Genomic DNA, 24,885 nt, shown 5'->3' on the forward strand with positions numbered 1-24,885 from the left:
ACTACACCTAAGGGTCCATTCAGATTGGCTGCATGGGAAGGGTTATGGCACAGCCAAGCCAGGTCTAGGTGGGGTGAAGAAGGAAAAAGAGACTGTGGTGATTCAGGTCTCCATAAAAGGTAACACAGACAGGCGTGGGGGCGGGGGGCTGTGAGGACAGCGGTATTTGTTCTGTAAAAGTAGCCAAACACTGGACCTGAAGACAGAGGTTACATACATGGAGGCATATATCCACCAATCCGTTTTCTCACCTCCCAGGCCAGTCCTGGTTTCAATATTAATAAGTACATGTCTCTCTAAAAGTATGGGCAATTGTTTATTTATTTATTTATTGCATTTATATCCCGCCTTTTTTCCTCTTGCAAGGAACCCAAGGTGGCTTACATTATGCTCCTCCTCCTTTCCATGTTCTCCTCCCAACAACAACCCTGTGAGGTAGGTTGGACTGAAAGTCTGTGACTGGCCCAAAGTCACTCAGTGAGCTTCCATGACTGAGTGGGGACTAGAACCCAGATCTCCAAGGTCCCAGTCCAACACTCTCTCCACTACACCACGTTGGCTCTCAGTTGCTGAGGAATTAGTGCCAGGACAATGTGGATCATTGGTCCTCTTGTTTCTTAACATTTTCCGTGTTTGCTTTGCTCATTTATTGCCCTAAACCCGTAGACTCTCTGTGGCATTTAATCTAATGACAATTTCTCATTTCATATCATAAATAAACTGATCTAAATTGCCTTTCCTATACCGTTAGTAGCTGCCAAGTGGTTGATTGGCATTTGCCAGAAGGATTCGAGTAACTTCTCACTGAACAATTTTCATGTTCATGTAAACGGGTTCACTGGCTGAAAAATGTGTCCACGGTCTTTCAGATGATAATTCCTACATGTTTCTATAAAAATTGTATTTTAAAACTGCAGTCTAGCAAACTCTGAATCTTCTGTTAACACTGGCCATGGCACAGCATTCTCCTGAGGGCAGCAAGCGAGTTTAGGGCAGGCCGCGAGCTGTATTTGCCCTCTAATACCTCACTGTTACTGGCTGCTCCAGTCCCTGAGGTGGCTGCCTCATTCTGCCTAACGGTAGGGCTGACCCTAATATACATGTATAGGATTGCACTGTTCACATGTGAGGCTTCAGTTGCATTTGAGACTCGGAGAGAGCAAACCTATGTCCCTTAGACAGCGTCTGGGGGAGATAGGATTTTTCTGTTTCCAAGTTCCAAGCTCGTAGACAGCACTACGAGCTTGTAGCTGGGAAAATGTGCTCCCTGCCCCTTCCCCCTTATAGCTGAGGTGGAAAAGGGGGCGTTCCCAGGGGCAGGGAAGGGAGAAGAGTGCGGAAGCTGTTCTAGACAGCTTCTTATGTGGTCTCCAGCCCTGTTCCTGCCCCCTCCCTGAAGCCACACTCAGACGCCCAAAATCAGGCATCTATGGAAAGCGGCAGGGCAGCCAGAGCACGAAATGAATCGTCTCCTCCTGCTTCAGCTGCCTTGCACTGGATAGGTGGTTGCCTCTGACTTCAGAGGAAGTTGGAGACCACAGTTTATCTCAATAGGATTGCGCCCTAAGGCATCATCCATTAGTGCAAAGTAGAAAATGGACGAGTGCATATTTATTTGAATGTGCATTCTGCTCAATATAGGCTATTACATATTGACTTAGGCAAAAACTACACCAATCCTCATATGTGAAAATGCTCCAAGAGTAACTGATTTATGATAACATCTTTCTAATAAACTTTTTCTCCCCCCCCCTTTTATTTTTTGCCACTGCCAGTTAACGCAGTCACTTGTTGGGTAGGGGCTGCAGAGATATGGTTTCTTTCTTTCTTTCTTTCTTTCTTTCTTTCTTTCTTTCTTTCTCAGTTTATAGTAGGCTTGAACAGAGCATGCCCACTATTGTTAATAAGATGCGGACATGTTAAGTAAGATAATATAATTTAGAAAACATGGTGTTCAGAGCAATCCCAAGTCCACTGAGCCTGTTTAAGATTGCAGCTTTAAACTATTCTGCAAACCTGCTTCTTGTGTTATTTGCCCAAATGTACCTTGTTTGTGTATATGGAATACGGACTTTGTCATAGGCAGTGCAAGCCAGTGACATGCAGGTGCGCCGTGCTTTTTTATTTGTGTTGCCTTCTTTGTTTCACTAAGATATATTTCACATAAAATGTGTACCTTGTGGCTTTTCTGTGCTAAAACCACTGTGTGTGAGGAAGACCGACAGCCCTTGCTGCTGCAGCAGCTCCTCTCCTGCTATGCATTGTTTGAAACAGTGCAGATGCCTAGGAAAAGGAGGGCGATCAATATTTGGTCCTTTGACACACTTCCTGAAGTTAAGACCTGTTGCGCTAGTAAATTAGTCCTTAGACTAGACTGTCAAGTGCTGAGCTAGAGCAATGTTGCAAACCAAGACTTTGGGCATCTCTACACCAGCCTAAAATCCTGCATTTAAAACGAGGCTTTCTGCTTCCGTTTTAAATGCAGGATCACGACAACTCCCCTTTTCACGTGCTTCCTTTCCCCCCACCCCTTCCCTGCTCCTTTTCCCCGTATCTGAGTCTTCCGTTATCTTTCACTGATTTCGCTCCTCTTCTTGCCGCTTTTCCTCTTTTCACAGAGGAAACTGAAGCAGAACACAATGGGGGTAATTTGATAGGTCATTATCTGCAATCTATTTAAAAATGGAACAAAGGGCATTTAGTGCAGGAGACACCCTGGAGGTTCATGGAGTCATGTAAAGAGTCTGCAAACTTCCATGAAGGAGCAATCTCAATCGCAGGATGAAAGCTCAGTGTGAAAGAGCCCAGTATCTGCAGAGAGTGGCGTGTGTGTGTGTGTGTGTGTGAGAGAGAGAGAGAGAGGGCCGATCTACATTGCGCCTGCCATCGCAATGAATTCGGTGTCCCGTCGGGTTAAACGCTCTCCATTAAAACGTGATTATTCACACTCACCCATTTTCCCCATTGCAGTGCTTCATCGAATGCGCGAGCTCGGTTCACACTTGAGCGCTATGCTGTTTTCCCGCTGTTTTCCTGCTCGTGCGTGTCTGATCTCGGATGCTAAGCGGGGTCGGCCCTGGTCAGTAGTTGGATGGGCGACTGCCTGGGAATCAGGCTTCCTGCATTGAGCAGGGGGTTGTTGTATCCCTTCAAATGAGACTTAAGTTTTACCTCCTCCTATCCCCCGCTCCAGATGTTTTTTTAAAAAATTCAGGCGTTATCCTCGCAGAATCGGGGCTTCTCCGCAATTTTTTTTTCCTAATTCAGGCATAAGCTTCAAAGTTGTGAAGCTTCAAAGCTTGGAAGCTTCAAAGATCATGCCTCAATTAGAAAAAAAAAACATTGCGGAGAAGCCCCGATTCTGCGAGGATAATGCCTTAATTTAAAAAAAGACATCCTGAGTGGGGGATAGGAGGGGGTAAAGCTTAATCTCATTTGAAGGGATACAACAACCCCCTGCTCAGTGCAGGAAGCCTGATTCCCAGGCAGTCTCCCATCCAAGCACTGACCGGGACCGACCTTGCTTAGCTTCCGAGATCAGACAAGCGCACCCACATCCAGCCCTTTGCTTGTTGCTGAGGAAACAGGGGCTGCAGATGAAGCTATGTGATCAGTAGCCGGAAGAACTCATAGGGCCATCGAAAGCTGTGATTGGACAGGAGGGAAAAACAAACACCACCGTATATGGACAGGTGGGGGAGGGGCCTATGACCAGATATGGTAGCGAAGGCAGAAAATCAGAGCACATTAAGGGGAAATACCGGGATATTAGGGTATTGAAAGCGGGAGCCCAGAAGTGGGAAATTCCGGTTCCAATTCGAGGCAGCTACTGCATAGTGTGAAAGGCGGGCGGTGAAACCTCATTGGAAGCGAAAAAAAGGAGGTAAGTGTAGATCCAGCCAGAGAGAGAGAGCATGATGGTGGGGGGATTCCAGGCCCTGCCCACCAGCAGCATGCTCCACCCTGCCCCCGGTCCCCTGTCCATCACTGTATGCGTCTCTTTGGGGCAAAAAGATTACCCACCTTTGGTTTACACTGTAAACCTTTATTCCTATAAACTTTACAGGAAGACCACCGAGTTTGCTAAGCTTGAAAAATAGGAAATCTCATCAAAGTGTACAGTTGATTCTGTTCAATAAACTCACCTCCTCTACCCCTCAAGTGTTGCTTGCCTGAACGTAAAGTCAGTGACATAGTGTAAGAAACCAATGTGTCCTGCAAGACTGACATTAATTACAAATGATATCCCTCATTTGTCTGACTGCATTATGCTGTTGTATTCGAGCACTTAAACATCACTTAAATATATTTGCTCTTTCTCCTGTATTTTGCATTGTATACAACTATGAGAATTTGTGATAGGTTATGTGAGGGGAATGAGGATAGCAAGTGATAGAATGGGGGTAGGGAGGAGCATTAAAGATGTCGGTGGAGAGGGAAATGACTGTGCAGACTTTATTTTTACGTATATCTAAATCTAGATTTTCAAGATCCGTACACAAGTATGCAATAAAAAATAAATAAAACAGATTTAAAACATTACAAAGAATGGAGCACCACTAAAAATACTGCAAAACAAAAATCTTAAATTAAGTTAAGACCTGGACAATTTTGTTTTTAAAATGTTGAAAACTTGAGCATTTCTACACAAGGCTTTTATTGCAAGCTCGTGATTGGTCACTCATGGAAGTTTGCAGGTCCTTTACATGATGTTGTCAACCTCCACGGCATCTCCTGCACTTTCTGACCTATATCCTGGTTTTTAAAAGATTGGGGATAATGCAGTAATAAATATCAATCCCCTTTAATGTCCATGTGAAATTGCATAGTTCTGCCATATCTCTGTTATATCACAGTGCTATCTAGTGGCTGTATTATGAAACATGTAGAACTTGCAGACGAAGGAAGTCCTGGAAAAAATGCCCGTGTCAGCCCGTGTAAGGAACTGATCTTAATCCTGTAAAGAATCCAGAAGCAGAAGCCCTAGTAAGTTGCAGGATAAAAAGTCTGCTGTGGAGAAGCCCCTTATCACACTAGGCTCCAGACAAGCAGCCCTAGAGAGACTAATTCAAGTGCTACCACTGAAAAGGTCCTTTCTCAACTTTGCGAGTGATACCTAGGAAGGGCTTCTGATGCCAAACTCAATGCACAGGTAAGTTCATGCAGAAGGAAGTGGTAATTTAGGTACCTGAGTCACAAGCCACATGCAAATTTAAAAGTTTAAAACAACCATTTGAATTGTGCCTGGAAATGAACAGGAAACCAGTAAAGATGTATTAAAACTGGCCAGCTATGATCTGAATGACCTGATAATACTCTGATTGCTGTATTTTGCACCAACTGAATAAGTAGTCTTGTCAACGGCAGCCCCACATATACTGTATCACTATAGTCTAATCTGAATGTTGCTACTAGGGTGTGGATAACAGTAGCCAGCCCAGAATATATTTGTCTAGAAGGGACTTCAGCTAGCACAAGAGCCTTGTGTCGCAAAATGTATTAATGATAGTATGTTCATGGAGGTGTGTAATGTATCTGTACATGTGGAAAGTGTCCCATCTTACAAATAAGTAGTCACAGCCAGCCCACATGCATCAACGATTAGAAGAAAACAATCCCAGGTCAGAAATGACTCCCAAGTCGGCTTGAATTCCAGATCTTTTATTTCTTTCTTTTTTAGACAAATTAAGCTCTGGTCTACGGCAAGTCATTTTTAAATTGAAGGGAAAAGCATAAAAAATAAACAGGTTGTGAATGTAATTATAACATAGACACACACTAGAAAACAGTGGGCACTTGATATGTTTTGTTTCTGCTTGTCTGGCCTCTTTGGGGCTGGAATCCTGGAAAGAAATCACTGAGGTTTACTGAGACCATGTTAAACTAACATATTTTGCAAAATGATATAGCTTAGAGTGCAACCGAGCATCACAAATTCAAAACTATCCTTTCTTTCCAGCCCAGTTTAAAGATAGTGCATGGTTTACAGGCTTTTAAAAAAAAAAATAGAATTCTTATTGCCTTCTAAAGTAAAACCTGTTGGTACTATTTTAAAAAATGGGTTGAAATGTATTTATTATTTATTTTATTTACAATATTTGTCTACAGCTCCACATACAAAGATTTTGGAGCAGTGAACAGCAGATAGAATAAAAGAATGAATGCCATCTTAAAATAATTACTATTTTTAAAAAAGAAACTTAGTTCTGATAAACCAAGTTCTGATCAAAATGAAGGTGAGCTTTCCCATAAAGCTATGGCTAACTCCTGTCTGAAAGAAACATAGAATGGGGCACTAGCCAACTGTGCTGGCAGAATGCCACTCACCAGCTACACACATCTCTGTGCTAACAAGCAGCAGTGTCAGAATATTTGTGTCTTGGAGGTGATGCTGGAGGCAGAGAGAGGACAAAGCTTCTGACGGTCTACCTATCTGCATTCCTGATCATTTTTAGGCAGTGGTGCAGCTAAGTAATTTTAAACCCTGAACCTATAAAGACCCCCTTTGGATGGCCTTGTACATTACTTCAGTTGTGAAGCACACATCCAGAATTTTTCTCCCCCCACCCCTGCCCCCCACTCCACAACCACCATTTCATGCTTTACAACTGCTCCTATATCCCGATACGTTACTATTCTGACAGTTAGAACAACAGCAAAACCTACTTTGGTTTACTAAAAAAACAACAACTCTGAGCATGTGCAGTTTTGGATTTTAAACTGTCTTTAAGCATAGCACCAAAGCACTGCAGGAATAAAATGGACTTGCTTCTGCTGCCCGTTCTGGGAATGATTATTTGAGGAGGCCCTGGGGGGTTCTGGATTTTGGCCCCAAGGCCGAACCCCAGCTGCACCACTGCTTTTAGATCATAGCAGTGCGAAATAACCCCGTCTAAAGTCACGTTCAGCTTAGATGTCACATTAAACATAACCATGACCGTGTGTTCTAAAAAATTAAAGCAGGTATGCAGAGGGGGGATTTTTTGCCAGAACTGCAGTGCACGCGGGAGGGACTTTAATCCTTTTCTTCCCCACTACAGTCCTAATGAAAATAATGTCTCCACACACATGCAAGCTGCTGTTAGCCCCAGGAAACAAATAGGAAAAAGTTCCAACAATGGCTGCTATTACAAGCCCAAGAAAAACCGCCCACAACTGGGGAAGCAATGTTCTTCCAGATCATGGCAGGGGAGGAAAGGGTAGGCATCACTTCCCCACACACTGTGGCCTTGATTGTTTTTTTTAAAACCCACAGAAACATGGTTTGCAGTCATGTGTTTAGTGTCGTGTGTAGTTTGGTCCCCAAAGAGGGGGCTGTCCCTCTTTGGAGTCTATGATTGAACACTCCTTCATTTAAAAAAACAACCCTTTAAAGAGGGAACTAGCATGTCAGTGAGAAGGTTCTATACAAGATTTCTTCCTAACATGCTAGTTTTCTGTGTGCAGGGAGGATGGTGCTTTTTTTGCTTTTTTTTTAACGGAGGGGCATTCAGCACAGGTTCACCACCTCAGGTAGAACAAGGCCTTAAATGCAGTGGAGGTATGGCAGCATTGGATGGCACTGCTCCATTTAGGGCGCAATCCTATACATGTTTAGGCAGAAAAAAGCCCTACAATTCCCAGCATTCTCCAGCCAGCAATGCTAGGCGCTATAGGACTGTTTTCCATCTAAACATGCATAGGATTGCGCCCTTACCAAGTGCTGTTCTGGTTGCAGCAGCATAAGCTACTGTTCCGTAGGCAAGAAATTCTAGGGTAGGGTGCTTTCCTGGGTTTGGTTTCCTTTGAAAGATCACTAGAAGCTTTATGGCACTTTGAGGTATTTATTCACTAATATACAGGCTGAGCATAGGTGCAGCCACACAGCTTAAACACTCCCAACAAAGGGCTACATCTACTGTCCCACATCAGGTCTCCAGAGAAAAGCAGCTCCTCACCCTTGCGAAACCCACTTCCCAGAGTTCGCAGAGCCTACTCAGCTGCCTCCCTCTTCCTCACTAGTCTTGCTCAAAAACTGGAGTCTGACCCCTTTGTTCCTTTTGCCAACACACACAGAGACACAGACTAGATGACATCATCTGTAGCGACAGCAGGGAGTAGATGACATCATCTGTACTAGATGACATCATCTGTAGCGACAGCAGGGAGTAGATGACATCATCTGTACTAGATGACATCATCTGTAGCGACAGCAGGGAGTAGACTATGCCAGCTCCCCTCTTCTCTGGTTGATTTTTTCCTGTCTAGAACAATCCAGATTTGTCCTGTATCAAGAAGCAATTGTTTAACAAATAGCTCTTCAGGGGATGCATGATTTCAATACCCCAGTCTATTAACACTCCTTTGTCAAGTTCATGACACTGGCCAGGTATTCCCATAAACCAGCACATGCACAGTGGCAGTCCTCTTCACAGAGATCAGATGATAAAAGCCCAGAAGACCACTCATAATGCTATATGCCAGCAGTCAGCACAGAAAACTGGCAAATGCATTTACTTTAATGAGAAAAAAACATGCGTTGATTACAATATTTTAAGCCGCTTGATTTGGGGGACAATCTGTGTTAACTCCACACTTGATTGCTGTGTTTTGGCTGAGCTTCTCTGTTGCTGTGCCCTCCTGCTTTCCCCACAACTACCCCTGTGCCTAAACGGAGATCAGGTACAAGGTAGAAATTAAGGACCATTTATATATTTGAAACTATTCCCCCCCCCCATTATCTATAGATGGACTCAGACTGTGATAACAGAATACAGGATACAAACAGCATCCAGTTCTTTTTCTTTTTTTACTGGCATTTCCCTTGGTCAGAGTATTTTGATTTTCTAAACACCTTTGCAGCCCACGAGGTTCTTACAGACCCTTGCCAAATGCTCACAAATGGCAGAGGAGATGGTAAAGCTATTTCGAGGCTGTACCGCTTTAGACTGCGGTCGGGGGCTCTTGTGATTTAGATCCTGTGATGCCGCCTCCACTGGGGGGCTGCACCCCCCCACCTCCCGGGAAGAACATCATAACAAGGGGGAAGCGAAGCTGGTCAGTTCCCGGGGTCAGCAGACTCTGGCCTCATCCATTGGCCAGAGGATCAAGGGCCACTGGGAGGCTGCACTCCCAGTCTCCCGCAAAGAGCTTTAGGGCAAGGGGCCGACTAACCTAGCCCAGTAATGTATTTGCCTTCGTTCCCTTCCTCCCTCCCAATCCCTTTCCCTTTTGCATTGTGTCTTTTCGACTGTAAGCCTAGGGGCAAGGACTACCTTAGGGCATCTTTACACCAGCCCAAAATCCTGCATTTAAAATGGGGCTTTCTGCTTCCGTTTTAAATGCAGGATCACCACTGACTCCCTTTACATGCGCTCCCCTGCCTGCCTCCTTCTCCCCGTATCTGAGTCTTCCATGACCTTTCACTGATCTCGCTCCCCTTCTTTCCACTTTTACTCTTTTGACGGAGGAAACGCAAGCGGAGCACAACGGAGTAATTTGATAGCTCAGTATCTGCGATCTATTTAAAAACAGAACAAACGGCGTTTAGTGCAGGAGGGCCACGGCATCGTGTAAAGGGCCCGCAAACTTCCGTGAAGGAGCAATCTCAATCGGAGGATAAAAGCTCCATGTGAAGGAGCCCTTAATATTAACCTTAGTAAGCCACTCTGGGAGCCTTTTTCGGCTGAAGAGTGGAGCAAAAGTGTTAGAAATAAATAAATAAATAAATAAATAATCAATCCTCCGTACAAAAGGCTCCCCCTGCTCATAGAAGACTAGATGTCACGGAGAGGAGTTCTAACCTTACCTTCTTTCTGACATGCTATGTGGAAGAATTTTTCCTTTTCCATTTATGGAGGCCATTCAGTCATATTGAGGGTAGCCAAAAAAGGAAGAAATGCATCTCCAGAAAAGAGGACAAAGGAGACCACAGATTTGCGTAAAATTTGCACATGCTAATTTATATGTATAGATCTAAATTTAGAAACAATTACTGTAATTTAAATAAAACTACAATATCTATCACCATAGTAGGGAGGACCAGGGGGGTTTCTTCATGACAACGGAAGGAGACAGAAGGAGAAGCCAATCATGGTTTACCCGGATTGTTCAAGGAACCGGCTTTGCTCCGCACAGGGGTCCATGAGCAAGTGTATTGCACCAGTAAAAACTGCTTCACAGAACATACTTCCGGGGAGGGTGGGGGGGTTGGAATAAATTCATCTGACGGGCAGGGGCTGCTCAACCAATAAGAGAGTTCCCCCCGCCCCAGGCTCTACCCTCCTTTCTTCTTTGATAAAATCCGGGGAGGTTTCCTCCCCTGATTGACAGAAATCACTCTCTTTCTCTCTCTCTTCCCTACTTCCTTACAGCAACAATCATTATAGGAACACAGTGTTCACACTAGGGATGTACGAAATACTTACCTCTAGGTTCCGGGGGGGCGTCCGGGGGGGGAGGCAATCCGTCCCTCCCCCCGGAATCCTCCCCGGCCGGTTCCACTCTGCAGCGAGTCCGCAGAGCTGCGGGCCAAATGGCATCCAGCTGGACTTCCATCTGTTGCCGGGCTGCGGCCTCAAATGGCATCCAGCATAGGGGACACCATTTGCGTCCCTGCTTTAGCCGTGATAGGCTACGTAAACATTTACGTAGCCTATCACAGCTAAAGCAGGGACGCAAATGGCATCCGCTATGCTGGACGTCATTTGCGGCCACAGACCGGAGCAGCGGATGGCAGGGGACGGACCAGACTGGCCTGCAGCAGGTAGGGTCTGTCCCGGGGAGATTTCAGGGGGTGGCGGGGGGGGTAGTCCATTCCGCCATGGACTCCGGGGGGGCTGGATTCTAAAGGCCTCATTGGAGTCCGTGGCGGATTTCTCCGCTATCCCTAGTTCACACTGCCCTGCTGCAATCAATTGAGGTTTTGATATTAAGTTTTGATATTAAGGCTCTCTACATGCATTATTTCGATTAATGGGGAGGATCTCAGTACGTTTGGGCATACGCATGTCAGGAACAAGCCTCATTGATCACAATGGGAATTACTTCTGAGTAGACACACGTATGTTTGTGCTGGGAATGGAGGAGAAACAAAGAGAGGGGAAACCAGCCTCCTTTCTAGCCCAATGCTGCGCAGGAACGAAAGTCTGTATTAGTTACTTCCGAAGGCAATAAACCACACAAGGGAGAATTGCAGCTTGGGGAAAGTGCTTTACAGCTTTTAGGGATTTAGTGCTTTAAAATGAATTATTTCAATTGAGGGGGATCTTTGGTGAGCGCATTCAGGGGACAAGCCTCATTGACCATAATGGGAGTTACTTCTGAGTAGACACTAATTGGGTTGTGCTTAGAAACACAGGGACAGGAAACCCCTTGGTGAAAGGTCACAGTGAAATGCACACTCCTGGGGAAGGCTAGCATACCCAAGGTGAATGCAGGGGTTGGGGCACACACAACTATATTGTGGAGAACCTGACTTAAGGAAAAGAATCAGACTTTAAGCTCTGAGGAAATCTGTTTTTTCCCTGATAAGTTCCAGGATGGCTGCTGGATGGCCACAATGTCATGTGTCCCTAACGACCGTCAAACATAGCTAGTCCAGAGTAAATCTTTCATGGAGACACCCCCCAGGTGACCTGTGTGTCTGCTCAGCCTACTGTCCGGATGCTAATTGTTGATGGGCAACTTTAAGGCCCCTGCCACTCTCCCTTCTTATGGTGCTTTATCTTTAAACTACACACAGACCTTCAAACAGAGGATGGACCTCTGTAAAACAGGAGATGTGGCCACTCTGGTCATGTGACCTCCTGCGAAGTGTGGTACAACCCAGAAACCAATTTACTGCCCCCCTGCTGTTTGTGGCTTTGTGAGAACTAGGCCCAAAGCTCAGGTTGTATGATTTGTCTGGAATGAATGATGAGCAGTGCCTCATCTCATCTGTAGAAGATTCAAAACAGGAAATCACTTCCGTGTTGAGAAGCATTCAGACAGAGGCACTAGTAGATAGCAGCAATTTTTTTTCAGCTCCGCTTTTTTCATTCGTGGATGCATTTCCTCATAGATCCAGCGTTCATAACTCCAAATTGATCCTTTGATGTTTCATTGAAACTACATGGGAAAATGGGAAATGAAATCACCGTATTGCTCAGGAAATAAAGCAACTGAATGTTTAGAAGTTTAATAAAACATTTCCTATGGATTTTTTTTCTCTTTCTCTCTTCCTATTCTCTCCTTTAAATTGTTTCATACTGAAAAATTGTAACATGCCTTAGGGTTAAATCCTATGCATGTTTAGACATACAGAAGTCCTACAACTCCCAGCATGCCCCAGGCAAGTTATAGGACTTTTGTCTATCAAAACATGCATGGGATTGCACCCCTATATGGCTTTGCCTAGCCTAACCAATGTGCTTTTCAGACCTAAAGGCTTCATGACCAGGACCTGGGCCTGTAATGTCAGCAGCAAACCGGGCACTACCTACTTCATTATATAATCCTTTAATCGTATTACAGTCACTGAGCATCTCTACACCAGCCTAAAATCCAGCATTTAAAACCGGGCTTTCTGCTTCCCTGTTTAAATGCAGGATCACAAATGCAGCCCTTTATATGGGCTTCCTTTTCCCCCTCCCCCTCCCCTTTCCCCCTCCTTCTCCCCCTTATCTGAGTCTTCTAGATGTTTCATTGGTCTAGCTCCTCTTCTTGCCGCTTTTCCTTTTTCACGGAGGGAATGCAAGGATAATACAAGCGGGGTAATTTGATAGCTCATTATCTCCGACCTATTTAAAAATGGGATGTCATTTAGTGTAGGAGATGCCTCAGAGCTTCACAACATCATCTAAAGGGTCCACAAACTTCTGTGAGTGAGCAATCTCAATAGCAGGATAAAAGCTCCATGTGAAGAAGCCCTCTGACTGGATTCTATATGTGTGTGTGGTTTTTTATCTTTTAGAAAAAAAGAATTCTAAAGGGCTCTGTTGAACTGTCCAAGATCAAATGCGTAGAAATTGTGAAAAGTGACATTACTATTCCATGTCACTATAAATATCCCTTCCAGGTAAGTGAACGTCAGTCTCATAAACAACGTAAGCCATGCTTATCCTAAACATGGCCATATATTGCATATCTAGTTTTTCTATATACAGCAATAAGTTAACACTGATAATATGCACATTATCAACATTAAGATATTAAAATATTGTTTAGAGATTACATAATATTGTTAACATATTAATTCTGGATTGAGTGTAGAATGAGATATGGTAGGCCATCCATATGTATTTTATGCATCTTTCTGCCCATTAACATCCAGAATTGAAGCCAAGGTGGGGGGAAACTGCATAGCGCAGTGATGTAAGGTGCGTGTGTATATAGGGGTGTAACTTCTTTTCCATGCTCCCTCCTTTGTGTGTGAAGAGTAGACGCCGCCACTTCACCTTAGTTGGGGCCTCAGATGACCCTCGATGTTGTACAGCACAGATCTGAATGTCTTGTGGAATCTCAGCTGGTTTTGATTTTCTTAAAAAACAAAACCACAACACCAAGAAGTTTCTAGCCCTCTCTGTGGAAATTAGCTTGAAACTGTATAGGGCTAGGCAGTATTTTAGTGAGCAGAAATTTCAGCAGTAAGGGTATGGGCCTTTTGTGCTCTTCAGAGGTCCCTGTCCTTCCCATGCATAAGCAGAATAGCTTTTGCAAAACAAGGAAATATAAGCAAACTTCCTTAGTCAAGTCATGGAACTGGGGGTAACTGGGCAATGAACTGGATTGTTTATATATACTTCAGGCAGTATACCCAAATCAGATTTTGATTTCTAGCAATGCAACAGATAATCTGCATAGGAAATGAGCAACTCCTGTTTGGCCTGAATTTATTTTAACCACTTTTTTCTGCCATAGATTTTTCATGACAGCTATGTGCTGTATGTGTTCGCTCCCAGCCAAGCGAGCTGCCAGAAATGGGTGTTGACTCTGAAAGAAGGTAATCGATCACAGTCTAATCTCTCAGGTCAATACATAATTCCAAGATCGGTGGAAAAACGAAAAGATACTTATGGCACCTTAAAAACTAACAAGTATAGTGTTGTCAAAGCTTTCATGGGTCAAAACTCGCATCACCTGATTTCATATATGCCACTTAGGGTGAAATCCGATGCACACTTCCTCAGGGAGTAAGTCCCATAGAACTCCATGGGACCTACGTCCCCATAGGCGTGCATAGGATTGCCCTGTTAAAGGGCTTCTTGGCCCCTCTCCTGCTCTTGGTATGCATGTATGAAAGACAGAAATGCAGCCTTAAATATCCTGGTAACATATTTTAAATGGGTTGATGGCCATGCAGAAAGGTGAATTTACATTTCAGTCTTCATTCTATTTTTGTGTCACCTGTGAACAGAAACATGAGGTGGTAGAATTCTGGACTGTATCACTTCAAATTGCAGGCGAGGGGTCATATTTTTGAATGTAAAAAACAAAAGTTCCTCTATGTAGCAAATTAGCACATCAGCAGGAAATAATTACCACTGTCCTCTCCTCCATGTGTATAGAGCCTCATGTGGCGCAGAGTGGTAGGTGGCAGTATTGCAACTTAAACTCTCCCCACGACCTGAGTTCGATCCCAGCGGAAGCCGGGTCTCGGGTAGCCGGCTCAGGTCGACTCAGCCTTCCATCCTTCCGAGTTCAGTAAAATGAGTACCCAGCTTGCTGGGGGAAAGGTAGTCACGACTGGGGAAGGCAATGGCAAACCACCCTGCTACAGTCTGCCATGAAAACGCCAGAACGAGCGGCGTCCCTCTAGGGGTCAGTAATGACCTGGTGCTTGCACAGGAGGAACCTTTCCTTTTTTTCCTCCTCCATGTGATGGGAATATGATTGAAGGGGGCTTTTTAAAAAACACTATAATACAATAAATCAGTAATAAACAATGTACTACATGCAAGGGAATTCGGACAAAAGGCCACATTAAAAAATATAACCCATTCTAGAGCGGTGCGTTCTGGAATTTTACCTCCTTAGTCTATTGCATCATTCTGTGTGATAGCCAGAATGGCACTTACGTATTCTATTATTCAGTTATGCTTCTCTTGGAAACTTAATTTAGCCATAACAGATAAACTATCACATCTATCTCATCTGGCCACTTCCAATAACAGCTCAAAGAAAACCACACAATGATGTGTTCGTAACAATCTTACGAACATAAGAACACAAGAAGAGCCCTAGATCAGGCCAAAGGCCTATCTGGTCATGCATTCTGTTCCAACCACCAGCCACCCATGGGAAGCCCACACAGGACATGAGTGAATAGCAGCTTCCTACTCATATTTCTCAGGAACCGGTATACAGAGGCACACTGCCTCTGATGCTGGAGGCAATATTGTCAGGGTTGGATCAGAGCCCAGAGAGCCCCAAAGCAGTTCTGATTCTGAGGAAGAGATAGAAACCGCAGGAGAGGAACCCGCGTGCTGTTCAGAGGTTCAGCCAGGGGGAGAGCCCTTCCTGGTACACATTCCTGAGAGTGATAGTGACCCTGGCAGGGAGAGGGAGGCGCAACAGCGGTTTTTGGACGCTAGGCACCGGCACACCCTCAAGCGCGAGATGGTGGGCGCTGAGAGGAGGTGCTCAGCCCGCTTGGCGTGACGGCAACAGTGGCGCTTCGATGCCCCATGGGAAAAGTGTGGACTCTCTCCTCCAAGCCCATAAGTACAGAGGTTTCCCGCCTTCCCCTCCAAACGGAGATCAACTGATTCCTAAGTTTAGAACCCCCGAGTAGGCAGCTCTCTTAGGTCTCATTCGTAGGATCAAGCAATTAGCATCTCTAAGCATCATTAGGCTGAATGGGAATAAAGCCTTGGAAAAGAGCCCTATTGTCTGCGTGTTGATTCTGGCTACCTGAGGATTTCAGAAGGCGGCAGTGGTGACCACCGGACAAATATATTGCTACCATGACTAGTAGCCATTGATAGCCTTATCCTCCAAGAATTTGTCTAGGTGGTTTTTATATTATGCTTATATTGTATTTTTAAAGCTTTAATCTTTTGTAAACCACCCAGAGAGCTCTAACTATTGGTGGGGGGTAATAGAGATGTAAATAATAATAATACATTCCCTTTTAGTTCAGCTGTCTAAGTTGGCGGCCATCACTACCTCTTCTGCTAGCAAATTCCATAGTTTACCCATGTGCTACGCTGTGTGAAGAAGTACTTCCTCTTATCTATCCTCTACCTTCCATGACTCAGCTTCATTGGGTGACCCTGGGTTCTACTATTATGGGAGAGGGAGAGATATGGACCAGGTGTGCAGTTCTGCATGTAGAGGTCCTGCTAAGTGGAACACATCCTCCTATCATACTTTCTCCATCCAATTCCCAGTCATTGGCAGTTTCTATTGGGAGGGTCTGTAATAGTGTTTTTCACCATAACTTTGCCTAACTGTAAAAGTTGTTGACCCTATCATAACGATGGATATTTGACACAGTTTTAATTTTTCCATCTAACTGTTTCAGAAACTAGGAACAACAACAATTTGGTGACAAAGTTTCACCCAAATTTTTGGATGGATGGAAGATGGAGATGTTGTTCTCAGGCAGAAAAGCTGGCAACAGGCTGCGTAGAATATGTTCCAGCCAAGACTGGTATGTAATTAATTCTGTATGTCCTAATCCCCTTTGAATCAGTACTTAATGAACGATTTAGCCTGGTATAAGATGCTCTCTTTTAGATGAGATGCCAAACAAGGCCCTAGTCACCTCTGGTAGTAGATGTCCTAGGACATCTCTAAATATTAATTCAGTTTCTTCCCTGAAAAGTGGGGGGAAAGTTCAGTAATAGCCTTCTGTCTAAATTCCGTAATGTGGGGATAGGCCTTCCAGATGTTTTGGCTTACAATGCCCATCAGCCCTAGCCACTACAGCCAGTGGTAAAGGTTGATGGGAGCTGCAGGACAAACATCTGAAGCTGCCCTCCCCTGCCCTAATGCTTAATATTGTGACTTGACTGTGGTTTGTGATTTGGCTGACTTGCGCTGTGATCTACTCAGCATACAGTTTAAACCTCTAGCGTGGATTTCTTAATTGGCACTGGGACTAGAGATTCTCAGTCTCAGTGCTGCCCATCTGTAAAACTGGCAATTGTTTCTACATGCTTAATTCCTCAATAATATACTGCACAGATGTGTGTTATACATGTGACTTCGCAATCAGAGTATGATCCAGATTTCGTCATCCTTTGAGTAGACCCATTGACACCAATGGGACTTTAGTCATGACTAACTTAAGTCCCATTTATTTCAGTGAGTCTACTCAAAGTATGACTAAGTCTGGATCCAACCCAATGTCTGTGCACCTAGGCTTACCTTGAGTTATCTGCTCTGCTTGCACTTTTAGTTATTGCTTTGCATTCAGTTGTAATCTGGATGATGTTAGATTGATATTGATTTGTATTGCTGGGGGGCAGGAGTTTTGTGACCGTATGCAACAGCAGTGCATATCTAAATAAAACAGCACATGTTTTGTGAACTCACAATATAATGAGTTTCACAATCAGAACTTGCAGATCTACTTGGGATGGATTCAAGTGATGCATGATGGCAACAAAACTTTACTGCATAGTAGCTCTAATCACATTGAGAACTAGTTGCCTGCAGTATCTGCCAATGTGGTAAAGTAACCATTATCATTCCTCCCTTTCTCAAACTCTGGGCCATTGGAGGTGTGATAAAAATGGCTTCATTGCATAACCAGAGACTACAACAAACATCCAGTTCCCCCTGTGAAAATAAAGCCACCCTGTGATTATTTGAAAACACAGAGATTTGTAGAACATCTCTCATTTTTCCAACAGTTCTTTCTGCTCTTGCCTAGACTCATATGCCGTATTGTTTTTATTTATCTATTTTCAGTCTCCAAGAAACCTCTTCCTCCAACTCCAGAGAATAACGGGGTGAGCACAGAAAAATGGGTAGTGCACAGGGGATGAAACATAACATTGCCAAAATTCAAAACATGGAGGCTGAAGCTCAGTTTTGAACTTTGATGTCAGTCTTTAAATTTCAAATGCTATTTAATGACTGCAAGATTTGTTGGTATATAGTTTCCTTTCTATAGTATTTCTGTTCAAATATTTCTATAATCTTCATGAGTATTCAGAACAGCAGGTATATATTTTATATATATTATATTTTATAATGTTGTTTTAGTTGGAGGGGCATTTTTTTTAACATCATTTGAAAAAAATGTAGTAATTGGTTGTATCCAATGTTAGTCTAACCATTCATTCAATGGGTCTACTCCAGTGGAGGCTGGTGGCACGATGTCAGTGGAATGGTGAATCCATGCCGGGTTTCAGTCAGAACTCGAAAGCAGCTGTCCAAAGTGCGAAGCTCCATTAGAGTTCTGACTGGATTCACCATCCCACTGACATCAGAGCCACCAGCCTCCACTGGTCTACTCTAAGTACGACACACCATGGATACAACTCATGGATCCTGAATTGAATATTATCACATGATACCTCCTTTCCTTTACAAGTTTTGAGTGCAGTATTTCATTATATGACAAATAAACCACAAATTGGTTTAAATAATAAATGGGGCTTGTTCACGCAAATCTATAAATAGTGTACATACATGGGCAGTGGGCTGTTATGTGTAATCCTACTGCACATATGATGTAACATGTAATGCAGGAGTTTGCATATACCAATATTTGCATAATCCTGGCAATCTTTCCATCTTTCCATCCAGAGGGCTAGAAAGCATTCAGAAAACTGACACACACTGTGTATACATAATGATGCATTTGTTGTAGTTCATTTTGTACATTTAATGTGTTTCATTCCATTTTTGTTTGTTTTTTGCTCCTTCTGAACAGAAATTATTTATAGACTCCAAGGAAGCTCCAGTAATTGCCATTTATGACTACAGTGCCCAGAATCCCCAAGAGCTGCCATTACGATGCAATGAAGAATATTATGTTATTGACAGCTCTGAAGTCCACTGGTGGCTGGTTCAGGATAAGAATGGGTAGGTATCCCTTAGAAAGTAGTATCCAATTTCTTTGAATGTTTCTTCTGTTTTTAATTACAGCCCTCACTAAATCAATAGCAACACAGTTTTATCAAACCATATTGTTTCTTACTTTGCTATTTCCTCTAGAAATGTTCTTGGGCTATTGTGCAATACATGAAGAATGGCCCACAGTCCATTTAAGCATTTACAGATTTAAACACCTACATATATCCTCAGATCAAACTTCAGTGTTGGAGTCCATTTGTAAACCTAACTTGAAAGTTTATCCTCTGCATCTTTTCTGCTATTGTAGACAATGTATTATCCATATTTGATTATGCCTGAGTTTCTAATATACTAATGTCAGGACATCTTATTTTTAACAGTCATGAAGGATATGTGCCAAGCAGCTACGTGGTAGAAAAATCACCAGAAAATCTGCAAATCTATGAGTAAGATAGTTGTGTTTCTTTGGATGCAACATTGTCACTACCAAGGCACTAGGCTTGTGGCTAGATCCATTAATTAAGGGTTTCTCTACACAAGCGATTTATTGCCCACTAGTGATTGGCCACTCAGAGAAGTTTGCAGGTCCTTTACATGATGGCGTCAATCTCCAGGATGTCTCCCGCCCTTTCCTCTGGTAATCCTGCTTTCAAAAAGATCAGAGATAACCTGAAATAAAAATTAAGGTGGCGTATCGGCAGTGTGTAACGCTGGTGTAGCACTATAATTCAGCCACTAGATGGTACTGTTTCATTGAACATATAGAGCACTGCTGAGAAAAGAAGTTTTCAAATCTACATCATGTGCTCACTGTCTAAAGGAGCCCATCATACTCCTGCAAAGAAAATGGAAGCAGAAAGCCCTGGTAAAGTCGCAGGATTTTAGCCTGGTGTAGAAATGCTCTAAGTGTGCAATCCTATGGCCGCTAGTCAACAGCTAGACTGCCACAGGATAGATCGGTTCCCGGGAACCAACCTCGGATGGAGGGACGGCTCCAAGGTCGGGTCCCTGAGAATCAACCTCCACCCCTCCTGCGCTGCCTCATAGGCAGTGCAGATTGGCCCTGCGCTCGGCGCTCATAAGAGTAGTGCAGAGCAGCAAAAATGGGGCATTTCTGGGGGCGGGGCGGGCCAAGGAGGGCAGAAGTGCCTTTCCGACACTTCCTATGCATCTTCCAGCGTCCGCCCCCTCCCCAACTCCAACTTCCTGTGGCTAGACAGCTGAAAACGGCTGTTTAGCTGCGAATGCAGGGCAGCTGAAGTGAGGAGGGGAAGATCCCCTCTGTGCTGCTTTCTGCCCTGCATTGGATAGGTGGTCGCCTCCGAGTTCGGAGGTGGCTGCCTATCTGGATAGGATTGCACCCTAAGTAGCTTTTTAACCAGCAAATGAAGGTATAAACTGGTTCAACCTTCGTTTTGAGAAATAAATTGATAATCAGCATTACAGAGCTAATGACAAAATGTTAATTGGTTGAGAGCAGAAAACTATTTCAAGCAATATTTAGTGCGATGAATGTCCTTCACTGTGGAGAACATAAAAAAGCAATGGACATCCTAAGGATCCTTTCATCTGTCAGATGTGGCCACAGCCATGCAATTTCTTTATGCACTGAACATTCAAAATCCTGTTTATTTGTGATGGCAAATTAATTCTGAGTTCCTTAATATGTTCTTACCAAATTAACATTTATCACTATTTATGGGGCCAGTTCCATTGTATGTGCAGCATTCTTTTTACTTTATTGCTCAGAGTAGGAAGATGTAGGTAACCCTAATGACCCTAAAGTGGACGGGTTTAAAACTAAAGCTAGGCAGCCTAACATAAAATGCTCTTTGATCGTTGTAGATGGTACAACAACAGTATCAGCAGAAACAAGGCAGAAGCACTGCTCAAGGAAGAGGTAAGGCAAACCCCCTTAGGCGGTCATCATTTATTTTACTGGACCAGATTTTTCACCCTGCTTCAGTTACTCTGAATGTATTGGAAAACGAAGTTCATTGGGCAAATGAACTGATCATTTTAAAACCCACCACTATCCAAACTTATATCACTTCTTTGTCTGTAAGCAATAACCCCTTCTCAGCCATGAAGCTGTGTGGGTAACCTCAGGCCGGTCACTTTCTCTCAGCCTGACTTGTGTCACATGATTGTTGAGGAGATCAAATCTGAGCATAACCACCAACACCTGCCAATGTCCTGAGCTTCCTTGGAGGAAGGTTGGCATGAAATACGAAATACCCATCTGGCACAGAACAGGATGAAATTAAACGTCTTATGCCAACAAAACAGTTTGAAGATTGGCTCTTTCCTTTCTTTCTGAGATTTGTACCTCCTGTATTTATTCCTCTTTTTCAAAGAAGCCAAGTTCTAGCTCACAGCAGGAGCATCTTTATGCTCGGCACAAGACAGGATGGAGGTGTGAAGGGGGGAAGCGGTGTCATGGCTGCAGCCACTTGGTTTCTGCTGCCATTGCTGTGTCACTGATCAGCCAGTAAACAGACTTACTGGCTGATTAGCCTGGTTCTGGCTGGTTGGGGTGAGGCCAATGAGCACTTGATGCAGAAAAGGTCGCAGAACTTCTCCTTGCTAATTCATTCCTAGGCCACAAAAGGAGTGTTCAGTGTTCTTGCTGCCTTTCTTCCCTTCCACTCTGTGGTACTATTATTGGCCTGGGCATTGTGTGCTTTATTGTTGTGCTGTAGACTCTCACTAGCTACTGGTTGATGGGTTCAAGGAGGAGTTTTATCTGGCTCCCTATTGGCCATTGGGACCTGGGTGGGTTGCCTTCCTCATAGTACAATGTATGTATGTATGTATTATATACTGATTTTTAGGCTGCCTTTTAGGGCATAGCCCTCAAAAGGCAGCTTACATAATAATAAAACACCAGAAAATACACTAGATTTGAAACAATCATAAAAGAGCAGCATAAAACTAATATATAAGCCAGGTAATTCCACATTTTAGTGTTTTTTAAACCAACAGATTCAAAGGCTAGTAAATGAGTCAAACCACTAAAACGTTTTTCAAACTGCTTGATAATTTCATACCAGCACCTCTAAAAGACTAATAGGCAACCTGAAACCGGCAAGTTTTTGAAGACTTGGAATGAGATGTGGTATCATTTCGGATAACAATCACATGGGATAATTTTTTCTTCTGTCTCTGTCATGGCTTTATGTGTCACATCTGGATTTAGTTGTGACAAAGTAGTGGGCAGGGACCATAACCTGAACCCCGCTCACCACCATGGTGATGGCAGGGGAGGTCCTTAAGAGGCCCTGTGGGTTCAGGGTTCATGGAACAGCTCACTTTTGGTGAATGGCATGACACCTCCACTCCCCAGGTGAGTGGTTTCAGATGGTCATAGACAGTCTGCTTAATTTGCCAGCTCTTCAGCTAGCAGGCGGGCTGCCAGATCCTCAGTGTGGATCTGCCCTTGTGTTGCCAAATTCATGGAAGTGTCATGAATAAAATTGTGACCTGTTTAAAACCTAGTTTGGTGTTTCTTCTTCTCCTTCACCCCACATGCTTCCCACCTCAGACACAAATTCAGATCTTAACCCACTGCTCAATTTGTTACACATATGTAAGTAGACTGAAAGTGATTTAGGAGTTTGAGACTTTAAAAGGCCTCTTTGTACAAAGGTAGTCTATGCATCCATTTTCTAATAATTTTGTTCTGATAGATTCCATTCTCTTCCATCTGTTTGCAGGGGAAGGAAGGAGCGTTCATGGTGAGAGACTCAAGGCAACCTGGCACATTCACGGTGTCTGTCTTCACAAAAGCTTTAAGGTAAGTATGACCTTAGTAGACATTTGCATTGATTCAATTATTTGACAGAATATTTTGACATCTGTGACATAAACATTTGACATACATGGCAAGTTTCTGCATTTCTCTCCCCCTCCCAAAACATGCAGGTGAATTGTACATTTTTATAAAAATGAGAGCATCACTTGAAATATTCTTACATTTTGATTTTCAGCATGAACAAAGCAAAACATGTTTATGCAGGATGTTGTTTCAATCAGAAAATTCTTAAATTAATTTACTCAGCACATTGGTCAAAATATATTTGAAAAAGGTAATTGTAAATTGGATTAACCTAAATTCATAGAATTTTAATTGGTCTGCAAATACTAAGCAAATGTACTCTGTGGGATTTACATTCAAGTAATTTGTTTTCGGGGACCGCAGTGGCTTAGTGGTTAAGACGCTGAACTGCAGACTGGAAGGTCCGCAGGTCAGCAGTTCGAGACCCGAGTGCTGCGTGACGGAGTGAGCTCCCGTCTTCAGTCTCAGCTTCTGCCAACCTAGCAGTTCGAAAGCAAGAAATTGCAAGTAGATAAATAGGTACCGCCTCGGCGGGAAAGGTAACAGCGTTCCGTGCACCTCGGTGTTCAGTCATGCCGGCCACATGACCACGGAAGCGTCTTCGGACAGCGCTGGCTCTTCGGCTTAGAAACGGGGATGAGCACTGCACCCTAGAGTCGGACACGACTGGTTGGGGACACCTTTACCTTTTAATTTATTTAGAATTGGGTTGCAAATCTGAAGACCAAGGTATATGTAGCTGTATTAAAATGCATTGCCAGTTCTCTTTGCTAGTTTATATAGATCTTACTTTTTCCAAATAGATTTCTAACAGAGACCACTCATCCTGCTAAAACTACTAACTTCCCTGGGCTTCTAATTGTTCTCCCCTTTTAGTAACACCTTCATTTCTGTCCATTTCTGTTTGACGCTTCGCATAAAAAAAGATGCAGATAAAATCCTTTTTATTATTTGGTCTGATGTAGCAATAACATTACAGGATTTGAATAAAATAGAAATAACTGCAGGATGGATAGAGGAAGGCTTGCAGTAGATATAAGAGTCTGGCCCATTTATCAAATATACCTCTCTGACACTGCGGTCTACTGGAAACCTGTGCCTACAATACATTAGTGGTGTGGGAACCACTGCAGCATGACTTCAGTAACATGACAGATCACGTAGTCTGGGCTTCTGACATGGTTATTTCATGCAACATCTGTGGAAACACTGATCTCCACTTGCTGCAGTGGAGGGGGGTTGAAGAGAAGTAAAGCAACTAGCAAGTGTGGGCAGGGCTGGTGCCTATCAAATAGATGTCTTTTGAATAATTAAAAAAGGTTTCAAACATATCCCAAACTTTCCAAAGTGTGAAGTTTCTAAAAACTATTTGAAGAGACACAACACAAGGACATCAAATGCTTTTATTACACTTCTGAAATGTAGAGGCAGCAAGAGTCAAAGAGCATCTCTACACCAGTCTAAAGGGTTTCTGTTTTCTGCTTCCATTTTAAATGCAGGATCACAATGGACTCCCTTTACACGGGCTTCCTTTTCCGCCCTCCCTTTCCCCCTTCCTTCTCCCCCTTCCTTCTCCCCCTTATCTGAGCCTTCCATATGTTTCATTATTCAGGCGCTAGATGACACTGTGGTCTAGCTCCTCTTCTTGCAGCTTTTCCTTTTTCAGGGAGGGAACTCAAGCAGGCTAATTTGATACCTCATTATCTCCGACCTATTTAAAAATGGAATAAAGGTCATTTAGTGCTGGAGACGCCCTGGAGATTCATGACATCATCTAAAGGGGCTGCAAGCTTCTGTGAGTGAGCAATCTCAACAGCAGGATAAAAGCTCTGTGTGAAGAAGCCCAAAGAATATTGTTTCATTTTCTCCAGAGGCACTATAATCAGGATGTCCCCAAAGTTTTATTGATGCTTGGCGCAGTGGCTTAGTGGTTAAGACGCTGAACTGCAGACCGGAAGGTCGGCAGAACAGCAGTTCGAGACCCGAGTGCTGCATGACGGAGTGAGCTCCCGTCTTTAGTCCCAGCCTCTGCCAACCTAGCAGTTCGAAAGCAAGAA

General features: G+C 43.6%; 1 protein-coding gene across 1 annotated transcript in view; it reads left to right on the forward strand.

Moving 5' to 3' along the window:
• The window catches only part of ITK (IL2 inducible T cell kinase), a 48,687-nt gene that overhangs the window by 12,258 nt on the left and 11,544 nt on the right, over nt 1–24,885 (forward strand). The window contains 8 exon segments of the mRNA XM_084839251.1: nt 12,932–13,036; nt 13,879–13,960; nt 16,484–16,612; nt 17,878–17,918; nt 18,848–18,999; nt 19,371–19,436; nt 20,836–20,890; nt 22,707–22,786. Coding sequence (XP_084695377.1) covers nt 12,932–13,036; nt 13,879–13,960; nt 16,484–16,612; nt 17,878–17,918; nt 18,848–18,999; nt 19,371–19,436; nt 20,836–20,890; nt 22,707–22,786 — 710 coding nt within the window.

This window comes from Heloderma suspectum, chromosome 2, assembly GCF_057233095.1.
Source record: "Heloderma suspectum isolate Gila_16-S chromosome 2, 16-S_ref, whole genome shotgun sequence".
In the NCBI taxonomy this organism is placed as follows: domain Eukaryota; kingdom Metazoa; phylum Chordata; class Lepidosauria; order Squamata; family Helodermatidae; genus Heloderma; species Heloderma suspectum.